Source organism: Symphalangus syndactylus, chromosome 7 (assembly GCF_028878055.3).
Source record: "Symphalangus syndactylus isolate Jambi chromosome 7, NHGRI_mSymSyn1-v2.1_pri, whole genome shotgun sequence".
Taxonomy (NCBI): Eukaryota; Metazoa; Chordata; class Mammalia; order Primates; family Hylobatidae; genus Symphalangus; species Symphalangus syndactylus.
The window spans coordinates 122,645,406-122,660,492 of NC_072429.2; the positions used below are offsets into that span (position 1 = coordinate 122,645,406).

The window sequence follows — 15,087 nt, forward strand, 5'->3', positions numbered from 1 at the left end:
GCCGCCTGCCTTGAGTGTCCTGCCGTGGAGCTGAGAAGTTGACCTGTAGAGTGATGGTAGCAATTACAGGGGGGTAACAGGGATTAACATGGTCAAGTGTGTTTCAGGAATCAACCTTGGGATGATACTGAGAATGGGAGGGAGTGGGGAGACACCTGAAGCAAGAAGACCAATTAGGACTGTGTGTAGTAGTTTAGATAAGAGCTAAAGATAGCCCGGATCAAGGACATGGTAATAAGAATTGAAAGGAAAAATGGATTTAAGAACTACTACAAATATACAATTAGTAGAATTGATCAGATATCTGTGAGAGATGGGAAGAGGGAAGAAAGATTCTGGGGTATTTGGCTTGTGAAGGTAGAAGGGTGGTGATACCACTACTGTAGGGAACATAGGACGAAGTGATATCAGAGGAGGTGGTGATACCACTACTCTAGGGAACACAGAAGGAAGTGACATCACAGGAGGTGGTGATACCACTACTCTAGGGAACACAGGAGGAAGTGATATCACGGGAGGTGGTGATACCACCACTCTAGGGAACACGGGAGGAAGTGATATCACGGGGGGTGGTGATACCACCACTCTAGGGAACACGGGAGGAAGAGCACATTTATGGGGCAGATGATGTGTTGTGTTTATATGGTGCCTGTGGTAATTGGAAATATTTTGAAATTCAGATGAGAGGTTAGACAAGAGTGATTAAGTGTCAGCATCAGCTGGTAGATGGTAGTTGAAACCATGAGAGGATGAAATTAGCCAGGGAAAATATGTAGTATGTGGTGGTCGTGGGAGATAGCATCATTGAATGGGCTAGACATGGACTTAAGTCAGACTGCCTAAACTCAGATCTTGGTTCCATCATTTACTAGTAATCTTAGACAAGTTAAATACCTTTTTGAACTTTAGTGTCTTTACCTATAAACTGGAGATAAAGTTCCCATCTTTTTAAGGTTTTTGAAAAGAATGACTTGAGCGCTGTGTTTAGCACATAGGAAGATCTCAGAAAACGTCATTGTGTTGGTAGTGGCAGTAGAAGTACAGTGAAGGAACAATGGGTGATTCCATGAGCTTCAGTTTTCCTTACCTTTAAAATGAAGGGTGGCTGGGTGCAGTGGCTCATGCCTGTAATTCCAGCACTTTGGAAGGCTGAGGTGAATTGCTTGAGCCCAGAAGTTGGAGACCAACTTGGATAACATAGTGAAACCCTGTCTTAATTTATAGTAACAAATCTTTTTTGAATAAAATAAAATGAGAGAGGTGGTTGCCAAGGTCTTTTCTGTAGGTGGTACTCTGTAGGTCAAGCTAAGTAAGGTTTTTTTTGGGGGGCGGGGGGGCATGGGGGCTAGTGCAAAATATGGATAGAAAAACAAATCAGCAGACAGTACCTGTTTTTATTTATTTTTTTGAGACACGGTCTCACTCTGTCACCCAGGCTGAAGTATGTGGCATGATCACAGCTCACTGCAGCCTCGACTTCCCCCGGGGTTAAGAGATCCTCCTGCCTTAGCGTCCGGAGTAGCTGGGACTACAAGCTCACGCCACCATGCCTGGCTAATTTTTTATAGAGACAGAGTTTCACTATGTTGCCCAGGCTGGTCTCGAACTCCTGGGCTCAAGTGATCCACCCGCCTTGACCTCCAAAAGTGCTGGTTACAGGTCTGAGCCACCGCACCAGGCCAACAGTACTGTTTTTAAAGTGTTTGTTAAGGAGTTTTGCTTTTGCTAAAGAAAAATGCCTTTTTAATTAAATTTGATGGAAATAAATTTATCTTATTGGAATTTAAACGTGTTACAAGTTAACATTTTTGGTTAAAACCATAATTTATTGCAGCCATCTGGTTTAGGGAATAAAAGAGAGCTCTCAGAAATATATTTAAATAGTTATATGAAACAACGAAAAGAGTATGCTTTCCTTTGGATATATCTGGGTTTCTTGAATTTGAATAATGTATGGGTCTCTCTTAAAGGGAAAAATTTGGAGATCCTCAGTATTAAATTTCTATTATAACAGTTCTAAATACATGTAGACATAAAGTTAAATTCTTCATGCTTCTTGTTATTACACAACTACAAATTCAAATCAAATTTTGGAATTAAATATAAGCAAAGCTTTAAAACAAAACTCAAATGAACAATATTAATTGAATGTGAGAGATGAAACTCAATTATCATTTGTAACATGAGAGTGAAGTGGGTAGACTCAGATTTTTTAAATTTAATTTTCGAACTAATAGTACATTCACATGATTCAAAAATAAAACGTTATTAAAAGGTGGAGAGCCCGGGCACGGTGGCTCACACCTGTAATCCCAGTACTTTGGGAGGCTGAGGCAGGTGGATCACCTGAGGTCAGGAGTTCGAGATCAGCCTGGCCAACATGGAGAAACCCAGTCTCTACTAAAAATACAAAAAAATAGTTAGCCGGGTGTGGTGGCGGGCGCCTGTAATCTCAGCTCCTCAGGAGGCTGAGGCAGGAGAATTGCTTGAACCTGGGAGGTGGAGGTTACAGTGAGCCAAAATTGTGTCATTGCACTCCAGTCTGGGTAACAGAGCAAGACTCTGTCTTAAAAAAAAAAAATAAAGAGGTATAGAGAGAAAAGTATCACTCCCCTGCTAACCCTGTCTACCAAGTTTCCACTCCCCATCTCTCCTCCAAATCAGATAATTTCATCTGTTCATTTCTCCTGTATCCTTCCAGAGTGTCTTTATGCATATGCAAGTACCTGCACACAGATGTGCCCCTTACCTTTTCCATTTAGCAATTGGAGATCTTTCCATTGCAGGTCATAGCTTTCTTTCATTTATGCACCTCCATTGAAGATATGTCTCCTAATTTAGTTAACCAGTCCCCTGTTGGTGGACATTTTGGTTGTTTCCAATTATATGTAATTATAATATTGTAGCAAGTAATTCTGAATATATTTTATTTCAGGGCAGGTTTTTGAGTTTTGCATTCTTAGCCTGTGGTATGCTATGTGATTATGGGGATTCTTCCGCCACTTTTCCCTCTCAGAACTCTAGCTAACCTTTGTGTGAATAAACTTGGCCTCATTCACTCTTCACTTGGCTAACACCTGGTTTACCTGTTAAATTAGCCTCCTTTTTTTCATTGGCCTATACATTTAATTTGAGAAACATTGCCTTATAGATTATTATACACATAAGATTGTCACTGCTTGCTGTAGAAAAATAGAAAATTGTTGAAAGAATTTTGGTGAGGTAGTAATATGGAATATACCATTATATGACACAATCGTATTTACTTTTGAATATCAGTGATTGGAAATGAAGGTTTCTTGTATACCTTTTAACTTTTGTTTATGTTTAGGGGCATGGTCTGCATGGGATAGGAGAAACTGTCCATGTCCCATTTCCATTTGATGAAACGGAACTACAAGGAGGTACCTTTTGAATTGTATCTATTGACTTTTTTTTTTTTTTTTTGTAATTATTACTCATGTCAACAGTTTGGTGGAAAACATGGCAGGAAATGAATTCTTAAAATTTTTAAGTTCTAAGTTATTTGCTACTAAAGAGTATTGGCAAAAGTAGTGTTTTGTCATGTGCTTTGCCATCCACAAAGAACTGTTAGAATAAGACCCCTTTAGGATTTTTGAAAGACTACTAGTCTGTCTTGGAATAAAGAGAGTAAGTAGGTATCTGCCTAGATGGAAGACTCTTCTCTGTTTCTCCTTTTTTATCATTCACACAACTGTCTAATACTTCATAAAGTCTAAGGAAAAAAATAATTGTTTACCTGGAGATGCAGATAGTGACAACAGGATCTTAAAATTTATAAAATCTCAAAAACTGCTTAGTAGATCCTTTGCCTTGGGGGATTATTGTGTGAATTATAAAAAAGAGATTTCTTTATATTTGAATATAGAGCATTTTTCTCTTTTATAAGTTCACATATTTATGAGAACTTGAGTTAAGATATAAATAATTTAGGCATGTGATGTCAAGTACATTGTTAGCTTTAGTTTCAGTAAGAAGAACAACTCTATATATTTCTTTATTGGAATCAATTGTGATGTATTAAAGTATAAAAGTAGTTCTAAGAGTTGTTTAATAAAGTATGTTTAAGCTGTTGGCGTTGTGTTATTAGAAGCTGTTCATTAATGTGATGTCCATTCTGTTTGTAGAGTTCACTCGTGTCAATATGGGTGTTCATAAAGCATTGCAGATACTAAGGAACAGAGTGGACTTACAGCATCTCTGTGGATATGTCACCATGTTGAATGCTTCCAGCCAACTTGCAAATAGGAAACTCAGTGATGCTTCTGATGAGAGAGGTTAGCCAATAGTTGGATTCTTTGGATTAAGATAATTGGTTTTGAGTTTGACACAGTGTTAATATATGAAAAGCAGCAGACCTTTGTGGGGATGCTAAATTATTGAATAGTCAATATTCTTTCACTGAAGCACGAGGAAATATTTTGGAACATCATTTGGACAAATGTCAGCTGTTCAAATGAAGAAAATAGGATTGGGGTACAGAATGGTTTGGGACTTTTGGGTGCTCTACTGTCATATCTGTGTTTATTAGGCTTTATTAGGTTAGCTTTATAGGGTGATGGTTTCAAAACTCAAGTCTCTTTATACAAATGTTTCCAAAATTGACTTAATAGTTTTTCCCTTTCAACTTTTTCTGTCAAAAGGTACCATTGTCTTAATTATCCAGGTCTAAAATCTTATCTTTGTCTCATTCTTTCCTTTTTCCACTATGTTCAGTTAGTTTCCAAGTTCTGTGAATTAGGCTTTAGATAAGTCTCTCATGTCCATTTCTTCCCCTTTCTCTTCATTTTGGGTTCTCTGTGACTGCTCTTCTTGTCTGGGTCTTGAACTTTAAACCTTAAACATGTGCTGTTGCAGCCATTCCCTGCTTAGCCTTTCTGGCCTCTCCTTTCTATCTCCAGTCTGTCCTACGTATTGACAATAGCTTATTTTCCATAGATATCACTTACTTTTTTTTTTTAATTTGAAAATCCATTTTCAAATCACCTTCTCATGCTTACTAGTTGTTTCTGCCCTGGCATAATATTGGCATATATGTGGTTTGGGTTGCCATGGTGCCAGTTCTTGTCCATTGACTCTGGGAGATCTTTCATTATCTCCCATTGATTGACAGTATTCTATGAGCCTCTTAGTTTGAAATTCTGAGAAAATATGATTGATTACTTGCCATCCAGTAGATTGGATTGGCTCCCGTTGAGATAGGTATTTACTCCTATCTCATTTGTCTTTGGCCAAATAGTTGACTGCCAAATATTGCAGGAGCATTTTCTAGAGAAGAGGGCTATGACTTAAGCAGTCATTTCAAAGCACGTCTACTACAGCTTTCCTTTTTTATGTCATTCATTCCACAAACATTTATGGAATACCTGCTTAGGTGCTGGAGCAATTTAATAAGACCAGGCCAGACATGGCCAGGTACAGGCTCACACCTGTAATTCCAGTCCTCTGGGAGGCTAAAGCAGGAGTATTGCTTGAGGCTAGCAGTTCGAGACCAGTCCGGGCGATAGAGCAAGACCCTGTCTCTACAAAAAAAAAAAAAGAAACAAAAAAGACAATGTTGTTCCAAGGATGAAAACCCCAGAGAGGAGACGAGTGAGTCAGTATACAGTGTGGTGTTATTGACTATGATGGGGTCTGCATAAAGCGCTAATACAGCACAGAGAAGGCCTCTTAGAGAAGGTGAAGTTTGAGTTTTGAAAATTGAAGAGTTAGGTAGACAAAAGAAAATGTGTTTTTGGAGGGTGGCAGCCTTTCAGGCAGAGGGAATTAGAGAACAGTAGTTCATTGCGGCCGAAAGAAAGGATTTGTTGAATGGTAGTAGAAGATGAGAGTAGAGAAGTAGATAAGGTCTAAGGGATCTTGGAGGATCTTCTGTGCTGAAAGATAATGAGTCAGAAAAGAACTTTGAAGAGTAATAACATAATCAGACTATATATTTCCACAGGGGCGCAAACGGCTTCAGTAACTTGGGTCCTCCTTTTTGTATTTTGGTTTCTTTAGGTCAGGGTTTCTCAACCTTAGCACTATGTGCACTTAGCACTATGAGCTGGATCATTCCTTTTCGTGGAGGATTGTCCTGTGTATGGTCAGATGTTTAGCATTCATAGATATGAATAGCATCCCTGTCTTCATTCATGTCCCTTGGGGATCAAAATTGCTCCCCTGTTTAAAACCACTTCTTTGAGCCAAGAATTATGCGTTTTCTTTCTATCATCATTACTATTGTCTGAAGTCTTTTCCATGTTAGGACTGATTTATTGGCAGCTTCTGCTAACTGCTAGAATCCTAATATTGTGTATGCCCTTTAATTACAAGGAGAACCTGATTTGGCTTCTGGCTCAGATGTAAATGGGAGTACAGAGTCATTTGAAATGGTCATTGAAGAAGCAACTATAGATTCAACAACGAAGCAAACCTCTGGTATGGTGCTAAAACTTTTTCCAATTTTATTAGACTAATTTCTGAGGTTTAACTTTTATGTTAAGGCATTTGCATGCCATTTGTCTATTCTTATTATTCATAAGACTTTTAAATAAGACTTTTCTAGGAAGCCTTTTTACATACTTAGAAAAATAATTCAAGTATAAAATTATGACTTGAAAATAACTTATTAATAACCTTATTCCTGTGGTAAATGTTTTGGTTCATTCTCTCATCTTACAGATGTCTTGCAATACTCTTTTTTGGGCAAATGACTGCTTTGAACATTGGATGAAAGCTATGTACCTTCTCAGACACATGTTTATACACCAAAAATGCCTATCCTGTTTAGAGATTAACTGGCCCCCTTCAATTTCTTCCTCCCCTGCCAAGCCCACTGGTGGATATCAGTGGGGCAGGAGGAATCTCTGAACCTCAAGTTAAGAAACCCTTGTCAGTTATATATAATATATATATAAGTAGATATATATGATAAAAAAATAAGTTTATGTATCCTTTCTTAGGTGCCACAACAGAAGCAGATTGGGTTCCTCTCGAGCTGTGCTTTGGAATTCCACTGTTCAGTTCCGAATTAAACCGGAAAGTTTGTAGGAAAATTGCTACACATGGCCTTTGCAGAAAAGAGAGGTGAGGGTTTATATTCACTGTCATATTTTCGTATCGATTTTTAAGCTGTCAGCGAGTAGTTAGTATATCTTACTTTTATTCCACACAAGCACAGTTAATTGTTCTGTATATATTTGTTGATTGAATAGAGATCACTAGTTTAAGGGTTTTGCTGTATTTTTCAAAATTAAATTTCACTAGATCAGAAATTAGTCACAGGCAAACATTTTGGGCACATGTTTTGATTATATTTATTTAGTAATCTAGATGAGGTGAGGGTGTGGTGAAATGGGCATGCTGATAATGGAGTATGAACCTAGGTTTTAAAAAATGTATGTCTACAGAAAATTTCTCTGCATTTCTCTCACTCCTAACATACACACACTCATGTTATATTCTGTTAATAGTGATTGGTTTTTGTGGTGGAATTATGGTGACTTTGCAAAATTTTCTTCACTTTCCACATTTTCTAAAATGAATATGTATTACTCCTTAAAGATGACATGTAGGTTTTATCTTATATACCAGCTCTGATCCATTGTGAGCAGCTGCTAAGAGGCAATGTTGTAAAGGTTCTGAGACAAACTGGGTTAGCAGTTGTCTCAGGCTTCCTAGAGAAGTCTTATTTAAAAGTCTTATGAATAATAAGAATAGACAAATGGCATGCAAATGCCTTAACATAAAAGTTAAACCTCAGAAATTAGTCTAATAAAATTGGAAAAAGTTTTAGCACCATACCAGAGGTTTGCTTCGTTGTTGAATCTATAGTTGCTTCTTCAACTATAATAATATAATTGAATCTGATTGTCACAGTAGGTGGCTTGGAGAGGTGAAATCCACAAGTCAAGATCTTCTTATTTCAGAAAATGAAGTTGGACAATAATTCATTTAAATGGTGTAATGTAGCTTTTATCAGAAAATGAAGAGTACTCAGTTGGCCATTTCAACATCTGTTCTCTAAAAACAAAATAATGCACATGAGTAAAAAATGGAAATACTATAGAACTTTAAAGATTACCACTATAATTTTTACTGACTTACATATTTGAAAAATATTTAGGTAGGTTGGTGTGTGTTTAATCTGTTATCAGTTGTCTTTTGCAATTACTTTGGTTGTTTAAAGGTTGTGTCATAGTTGTCATTCCTCAGAGTGCCTAAATCTTCATTTGAAAAGTTTTCTTTCATTTAACATTTATGTTTACTAATAGTTGAATTTTTTAAAAACAATAACTTTGATTTTAGTTACACGATATATTTTATTTCAAAATGGACTTTTAATGCATGACTACTCCCTATTATTAAAACAAGCAAAAATTTCATTGATGAAAAACATTGAAATTGTTTTTTAAGATGTTTTGTGATTGGCCAGGATATATAGATGAATTTAAATTGCTAAAATTAAACTCTTATGAGAAACTCATTCTTGCCTTTATGTTTGTTTTAAACTGTTTCTTGCCTTTTTTTTTCCAGCCTTCAAAACCTCTTACATTCCAGTAGAAAACTCTCTCTGCAAGTCCTTAACTTCGTTCACTCATTCCAGGTAACAAAAACCAAAAAGTCCAAAGGGTACTTGTACAGAGCTTTAAGTATGCACAACACTTTTATGTTTGTTTTTGAGTCACCACAGCAGCAAGATATGAAATAAACATTAATTTTATTGTACAAATGAAGATATTGAGATTCAAGAAGTTAATTGACTTGCACATTTCACTGGCCAGGTCTTCGGAGACCAAAGCTTGATCTCTGTTCTGTGCCAGTGCTTTATTCAACAGAAATGTGTTAAGTGTCTTTTATGGGCTGTGTACCATGCTAGTTGTCAGTTTTTGGTTATAGTGCACTTCCCAATAACTAAAGCGATTCTCCACTGCCAGGATGGGCTGTCTGTTGTGGCAGTGAAGGCCAGTGTTCTGGACTTTTTGTCTTCCCCCCATCCCCAAGGAAAGAAAGAGTATTCTAGACTTGATTTATAGGTAAACTTTTAAAATAGAATATTTCTGTTCAGAATATCTAATTCAATGTTATGAAATCAATATTTTGGAGTTTTACTTCATTCGTTCAGTTGGTAAATGCTTGACCCTGACGTATGCCAGATTCTTTGCTGAGTGCTGTGGAAACAGTGATGTGTAAGATACTAATAGAACTTAGAGGATGTTGTGGGAGACAATAATCAGATAAATATTAAGATATATAAGTTCTAAAAGATTTTAATAAGTACTTTGAAGGAGCCAACTATGATGAAATCTGCATGTAGACCTGATTTCAATAGGTGCAGGATAATATGTAAGCTGAAGCCAAAAAGTTGGAAAAGAATATTCCGGCAGAGCTTAGGTCTGTACATCCTGTGTCTGGGAAATGTCCAGTGAACAAAGAAACAAATGAAGGCCAGTGTGGCAGAAACCTCATGAAGGAGGGGTAAAAGCAAGAGGTGAGGTTGAAGAAGAGGGCCGGGGCACGGTGTGCAGGGCCTTCTGGCATATGTTAGAGAACTATTATTTTACGCTGAGTGCAAAGAGAAATGATTAAAGACTTTTAAACAGGGGAGAGATGTTATTTCTGATGGACTATTTTATAAAAGTAGGCAAAAATGGAAAATTTATAAGGATGTAATAAATGGAAAAATTTCAAAATTCTGTCAATACTGGGCTGTCTGTTGTGGCAGTGAAGGCCTTGGCCATAGTGAATTAATAAATTAAACTAATTTGGGATATATTTTGGAGACAGGTTGATAAAACTTGATAAATTAAATGTGAGGAAGAGATTAGGGCTATGGAGGGAAGGGGGGGATCATAAATGATTCTTACGTTTCTTGATTAGCTGAATGTGTAAAATAGGGAAGACTGGGGAGGAAGAGGTGAGAGAAAATTTGAGAGTTCAATGATGGGCATGCTGAGTATAGAGTGCATGGGGAAGCATCTGAAACAAAGTGTCGGATAGGTGGATGTTTGAGCCTGGAGTCCTGGGGAGAGGTTCGTGCGGAATATATGAATCTGAGAAGCGTGGAGTAGATGGATTATTCTGGTGCTTAGTGTTTTGTAAGGTTGTTTTGTTTGTTTGTTTTGTTTTTTCCCTGAGATGGAGTCTGGCTGTGTCGCCCAGGCTGGAGTGCAGTGGCACGATCTCGGCTCACTGCAACCTTTGCCTCCTGGGTTCAAGCCATTTTCCTGCCTCAGCCTCTCGAGTAACTGGTATCACAGGCATGTGCCACCACGCCCAGCTAATTTTTTTGTATTTTTAGTAGGAAGATGTTTCACCATGTTGGCCAGGCTGGTCTTGAACTCCTGATCTCAAGTGATCCACCCGCCTCAGCCTCCCAAAGTGCTGGGATTACAGGCGCACAAGCCACTGCACCTGGCCTTTGTAAGTTTTTTTTTTTTTTTTTTAGAGATTTTTCTTCTGTTAGGTAATACTTTGGGGTTAGGTTAGGTCTTCTAAAAATGAACTTTTGCTTTTCCCACAGTCCCATAGCCTCTTATTTCTATTTAAAAGGACTTACTACAGTTTAACATTTAATCACTTTTGCACATATTAATACCTGTCATTGATTGCTTTGGGCTCACAGTGTAGATCTTTGCATCTCCTGTACTGCTTTGCAATCCATAAACACTTCTCAGGTAATCAGGGTCTCTCTTTCTCATTAGTTATATTAAGTGGTTTTGGTAAAGTATTGAATATCATAATTTCTCTTGTTTCTTGATCTTTTAGGAAGGTGCTTCAACATTGGATATTCACACAGAGCCCAGTTTTTCAAGTTTGCTTTCACAGTCATCGTATGCTGACATGGGTGTTCCACTTCCTGCAAAAAACTTAATATTTAAAGATGGTGTCTTATCAGAATGGAGTGGACGGTCACCTTCCTCATTTCTTATTGCTAATCTCCATTTGCAATAATTTGGTTACACCATTTGTTGCTCACACTTTCTGCCTTTTTTCTTTCTTAACGTTAGCTTTATAGTGTCAGCCACTAAAAAGCATCCTGCTGCTGCAGTGCAATTCTTGCTTAACTAATATTAAAAGTTTGGGGAACATATTCATGTTTTCTGAAGTTTTGCTCATTATTGCACATCTTATTGCAACAAAGTGCTTTTTAGCAGCCAGCACTGTATTTTTTACCTTGAGACAATCTGCATTTCTTTTATAAAACTAAGTATATACTTTATAGGCTTTATGATGACTGTTACGTTTATAAGCAGTCACTATGAAAATTGCAATGGTAATTTTATATGTTAGTTTATCAAACATAAATCTTGTTTAATTTTATATTTTGTTACCTATACTTTCGGGGATCAAGGGAAGAGATGGAACTCTTCCTCTGAAAAGGCTTCTTGGTACTTAAAGTAGTAAAACTGTAAAACAATAAACATCCAGTATTGAGAGATGATATGATAGGGCATTATGAATTCCTATGGGTGTCTGTAAATTATGTATGTCAGTTGGACATTGTAGAAGGTATGTAAATCAGCATAGTTATGTATAACTTAACCTTGATTTATAAGGTCTTAACTCAAGATTATGACTATTCATTGACATCTCATGAGAAGCTTTAGAAAACTTTCTATTTTTAAACACCATTTATATGTGGACTTCTGTTGTCACTGACTTTGGGCTTTATATTTTCATAGAGTCTTTATGGAAAAAATAGAATTTATTTTCCACTCTTGTAGCTATAGCTGCTGCACATTTTCACCCTGATTTATTTTTTTGTTCTTAGCTTTGATGTTTTCAAACCAAGGATTGTGATTTTAGGTTAGAATTACATATTAGAAGCATTAAGACTGTGTCTTTGGATCAGAATGCTTTAGTGATAAACCTACTTTGAAGACATACTCTTAAGCAATCTGGATCTTAAATTTATGTGAATACTTTTTTAGAAAATGATGAAAAATGGAATTATTTCAAAGTGTTTCTTGAGTCATTGATTCTTTTAGCATGTCAAATGTTAATCAGAATAATTGGAATCACTTTTTAGACTTTTCAAGTTACCTTCCTTGGGAAGTTTGTGCAGTGTTATAGTTTAGTTTAGCTCCTCTTATAGGGTAATGGTTTGCTAGTTTAAAACTGTAACCAAACGAACTGGTCAGACAACATATATCTAAAACACTTAAAATGTTAGGAAGTTTGGGAATGTTAATAACCTAAACGTTTTTGCTGACAACTTTTTGTTATTTATAGATATTTGTGTATTTAACATACATACTTCAGGAAATATATGCCTTTCCTAAAACTTAACCATGCATTGAATACCATGGCCTATCTATAGAATTGAATATTTTGGACCATGTTATCTGTGGCACAGTCAGTGCTATGTTTGAGGTAAATTCAGTAATGGTTAGTTTTCTACTTTGTCTTATAGAAGGTAGAAACCATGTGTATGTTATGTTTGTCTATAAAAGAAAAAATACTAATATTAAATAATTTCTTATGACTCTGAGTCACTCACTTATTTTTCCAATAATGATATTGTACATTCCTAGTACCATTAGTTATGTATGTATGTAACTTTTACAGTTTTTCAGCTGAAAGTTGTAAGTATTTTTTTTTTTTTTTTGATCAGGGCTCTTAGTCTCATTTTAATTTCCTTTGAACTGTAGTTATTTTATTTATTCCTATATTAACCATCTAAACCAACTGTAATGACATGTACACTAATAAAGAATTGAACTTTTGTAGTTGTTGGCAGTGAACCCAGTTGTTGGTGAATTTAAAGCTTAAAATATGGGAGTGATTTGCTGCTATATTTCCTTTGAGAGATAAAGGAGGAAGAAATAGAACCTAATCGTGATCATGAATTTTAGGGAAAGTACTGAAAAACCATGGGGTCCCCTCTGGTTTCTTGTGTTGAATGAGGCAAGAGTAATCATCAGATTCCGAGCTGAAGACCTCTGATACTCTTAAGGAGGGAGAGTGCATTTTTAGAGCTTTTAGCAAAATGTGAAAAGCTGATGTTTGCGCCTTGCTTTGTGAATTTGGCTTCGTTTTACTTATACATTAACTCATGTAATCTCTCAAATCTTACAAGTATTGATCCATTTCAACAAAAAGGTAAATTTAAAGTGCAGACTTTGTTATTTGCCAAAGAAGATTCATGAAAAATTTATATCCAATTATTTTGCAAATAGTTAATTTCATTTGGCTTTTTACCACGTTCCTTCCTTTCTTTCCCCGCTTCTTTAATGTAATTTAAACCCTGGCAAACATTCTTTAGAAACCAAGAGGGAAAAAAGAACCAATATCAAAAAAGACATAGAATTTAATATTGGTACAATTTCACCTCTAAAATGGATTTGAAGAAATGCAACTTTATATCATTAAAAAATATGATCATCTGATTTCCTTTGTTTCTTTTTTAAATTATGTAATCAGATGATTTTATATTTTTTGGGGGGAGAGGGGAATATTGGTTTCTTTTACTTGATGTTTTCAGTTTTCTCTGCCATTCATGTTTCTTTTTTGTGTTCAGTGTTTCAAATACAATTTGTATTTAAGGATTTTAAAATACCAAACTGTAACTGAGTACAGTGGATCGTTTTCTGTTAGGATGTTAATATTACACAATGACATCTATAAAGTGTTGTCAATTTGATTATTGACACATATAACATGTTTACAAATAAACTGTGGTATTGATCAAGTTACTATGAAAATGTGTTTAATTTTCTGAAAGTTCCTGTCTTAATTTTAAATACAACCATGGTTTGGTGCTGTGGCTTTCCTGTACTTAAAAAAAAAAAACCCACAAAAAATTAATTATTTTGTAGTAATTTCAGATTTACAGAAAGTGGCAAAGATAGTCAGATGTTCCCTGTACCCTTCACTGAGCTTCGCCTAATGTGGACACCTGTAAACCGTGGCAGGTCTGTGAAAACTCAGAAGTTAACACTGGTACTAGTATTTTCTAAACTGCATACTTGATTAGGCTTTTACCAGTTTTCCCACTAATGTCTTTTTGTTGTCAAGATCCAGTCCAGGATACCACATTGCATGTATTTAGTCATCAGTGTCTCATTAGTCTCCTCCAATATATAAGTTTCTCAGTCTTTCATGACCTTGACACTAGAAAGAATACTGGTCAGTTATTTTGTAAGACGTCCTTCAATGTGGGTTTGTCTGATGTTTCCTCATGATTAGATGGAGGCTACGTTTTATCAGAAAGGATACTACAAAGGTGATGTGCCCTTCCCACCAGTACAACATATCATAGGGTACATGATGTCAATATGTATCACTGGTGATGTTTCCTTATTGGGTAAGATGGTGTTTGCTAGGTTTTTCCACTGTAAGGTACTCCCATTTCTATTGCTGGGCCTGTGTATTCCGGCTATAGAGAATACCTGGAGAGGTAGCACCATATGCTGGTCACTGATGCAAAGCATATACCATAAGAGAGCTCTAAGATAGAACCCCAGATATACACGTGTGAGACTCGGAGCTGAGACACCTATAAATTGTTGTTGCTGGTGAGTTGTAAGTTGGTTCAAGCTCTGTAGAAAACAGTTTGGCACAATCTTGTAAAGTTGAGCATTTGCGTATCCTGAGGTCCAGCAGTTCTAATCCTAAGAAAGTCTTAAGAGGCAAGTAGCAGCATTGTGTGTAATTATAGCAAAACATTGGAAACAACCCAAAAGTCAATAGAAAGGGGAATGAGACCACGTGTGATGGCATGCACCTGTAGTGCCAGCTACTCCGGAGGCTGAAGATAGAACTCCTTTGTGCCCAGGAGTTTGAGGCCAGCCTGGGCAACATAGCGAGACCTCAGCTCTAAAAAATCATTTAAAAATTTAAAACATAAAATAGAAGAATGAACAAATGATTGTGTTATGTTTACATATAGATATTTAGATATACTTCAGAAGTGAGAACATTTAAGCTATAACTGTGTTCTTTTTAAGTTATAACATCCATTTAATGGATGGTTACAATATTTTCTAGTTTCTGGTGCTCCCAGCTGTTAGGATCTGCAGGTGTTCTATGGGTCCAGGCAATGTTACATGTCAGTAATAATGGTATAATGCGGGATATTTG

General features: G+C 36.4%; 1 protein-coding gene across 6 annotated transcripts in view; it reads left to right on the forward strand.

Moving 5' to 3' along the window:
- The window catches only part of FAM91A1 (family with sequence similarity 91 member A1), a 121,619-nt gene extending 107,919 nt beyond the window's left edge, over positions 1–13,700 (forward strand). For 3 of the 6 annotated variants that reach the window (XM_055287186.2, XM_055287192.2, XM_055287189.2), the window contains 6 exons: positions 3,332–3,404; positions 4,149–4,298; positions 6,337–6,441; positions 6,966–7,089; positions 8,539–8,608; positions 10,771–13,700. In XM_055287186.2, coding sequence (XP_055143161.2) covers positions 3,332–3,404; positions 4,149–4,298; positions 6,337–6,441; positions 6,966–7,089; positions 8,539–8,608; positions 10,771–10,956 — 708 coding nt within the window. In that variant the 3' untranslated portion in view covers positions 10,957–13,700. Of the gene's footprint in view, positions 1–3,331; positions 3,405–4,148; positions 4,299–6,336; positions 6,442–6,965; positions 7,090–8,538; positions 8,609–10,303; positions 10,432–10,770 lie in introns of those variants that run through there. The other 3 variants (XM_063642934.1, XM_063642935.1, XM_063642936.1) reach the window with 3 other exon arrangements.
- Positions 13,701–15,087: the final 1,387 nt, after the last annotated feature.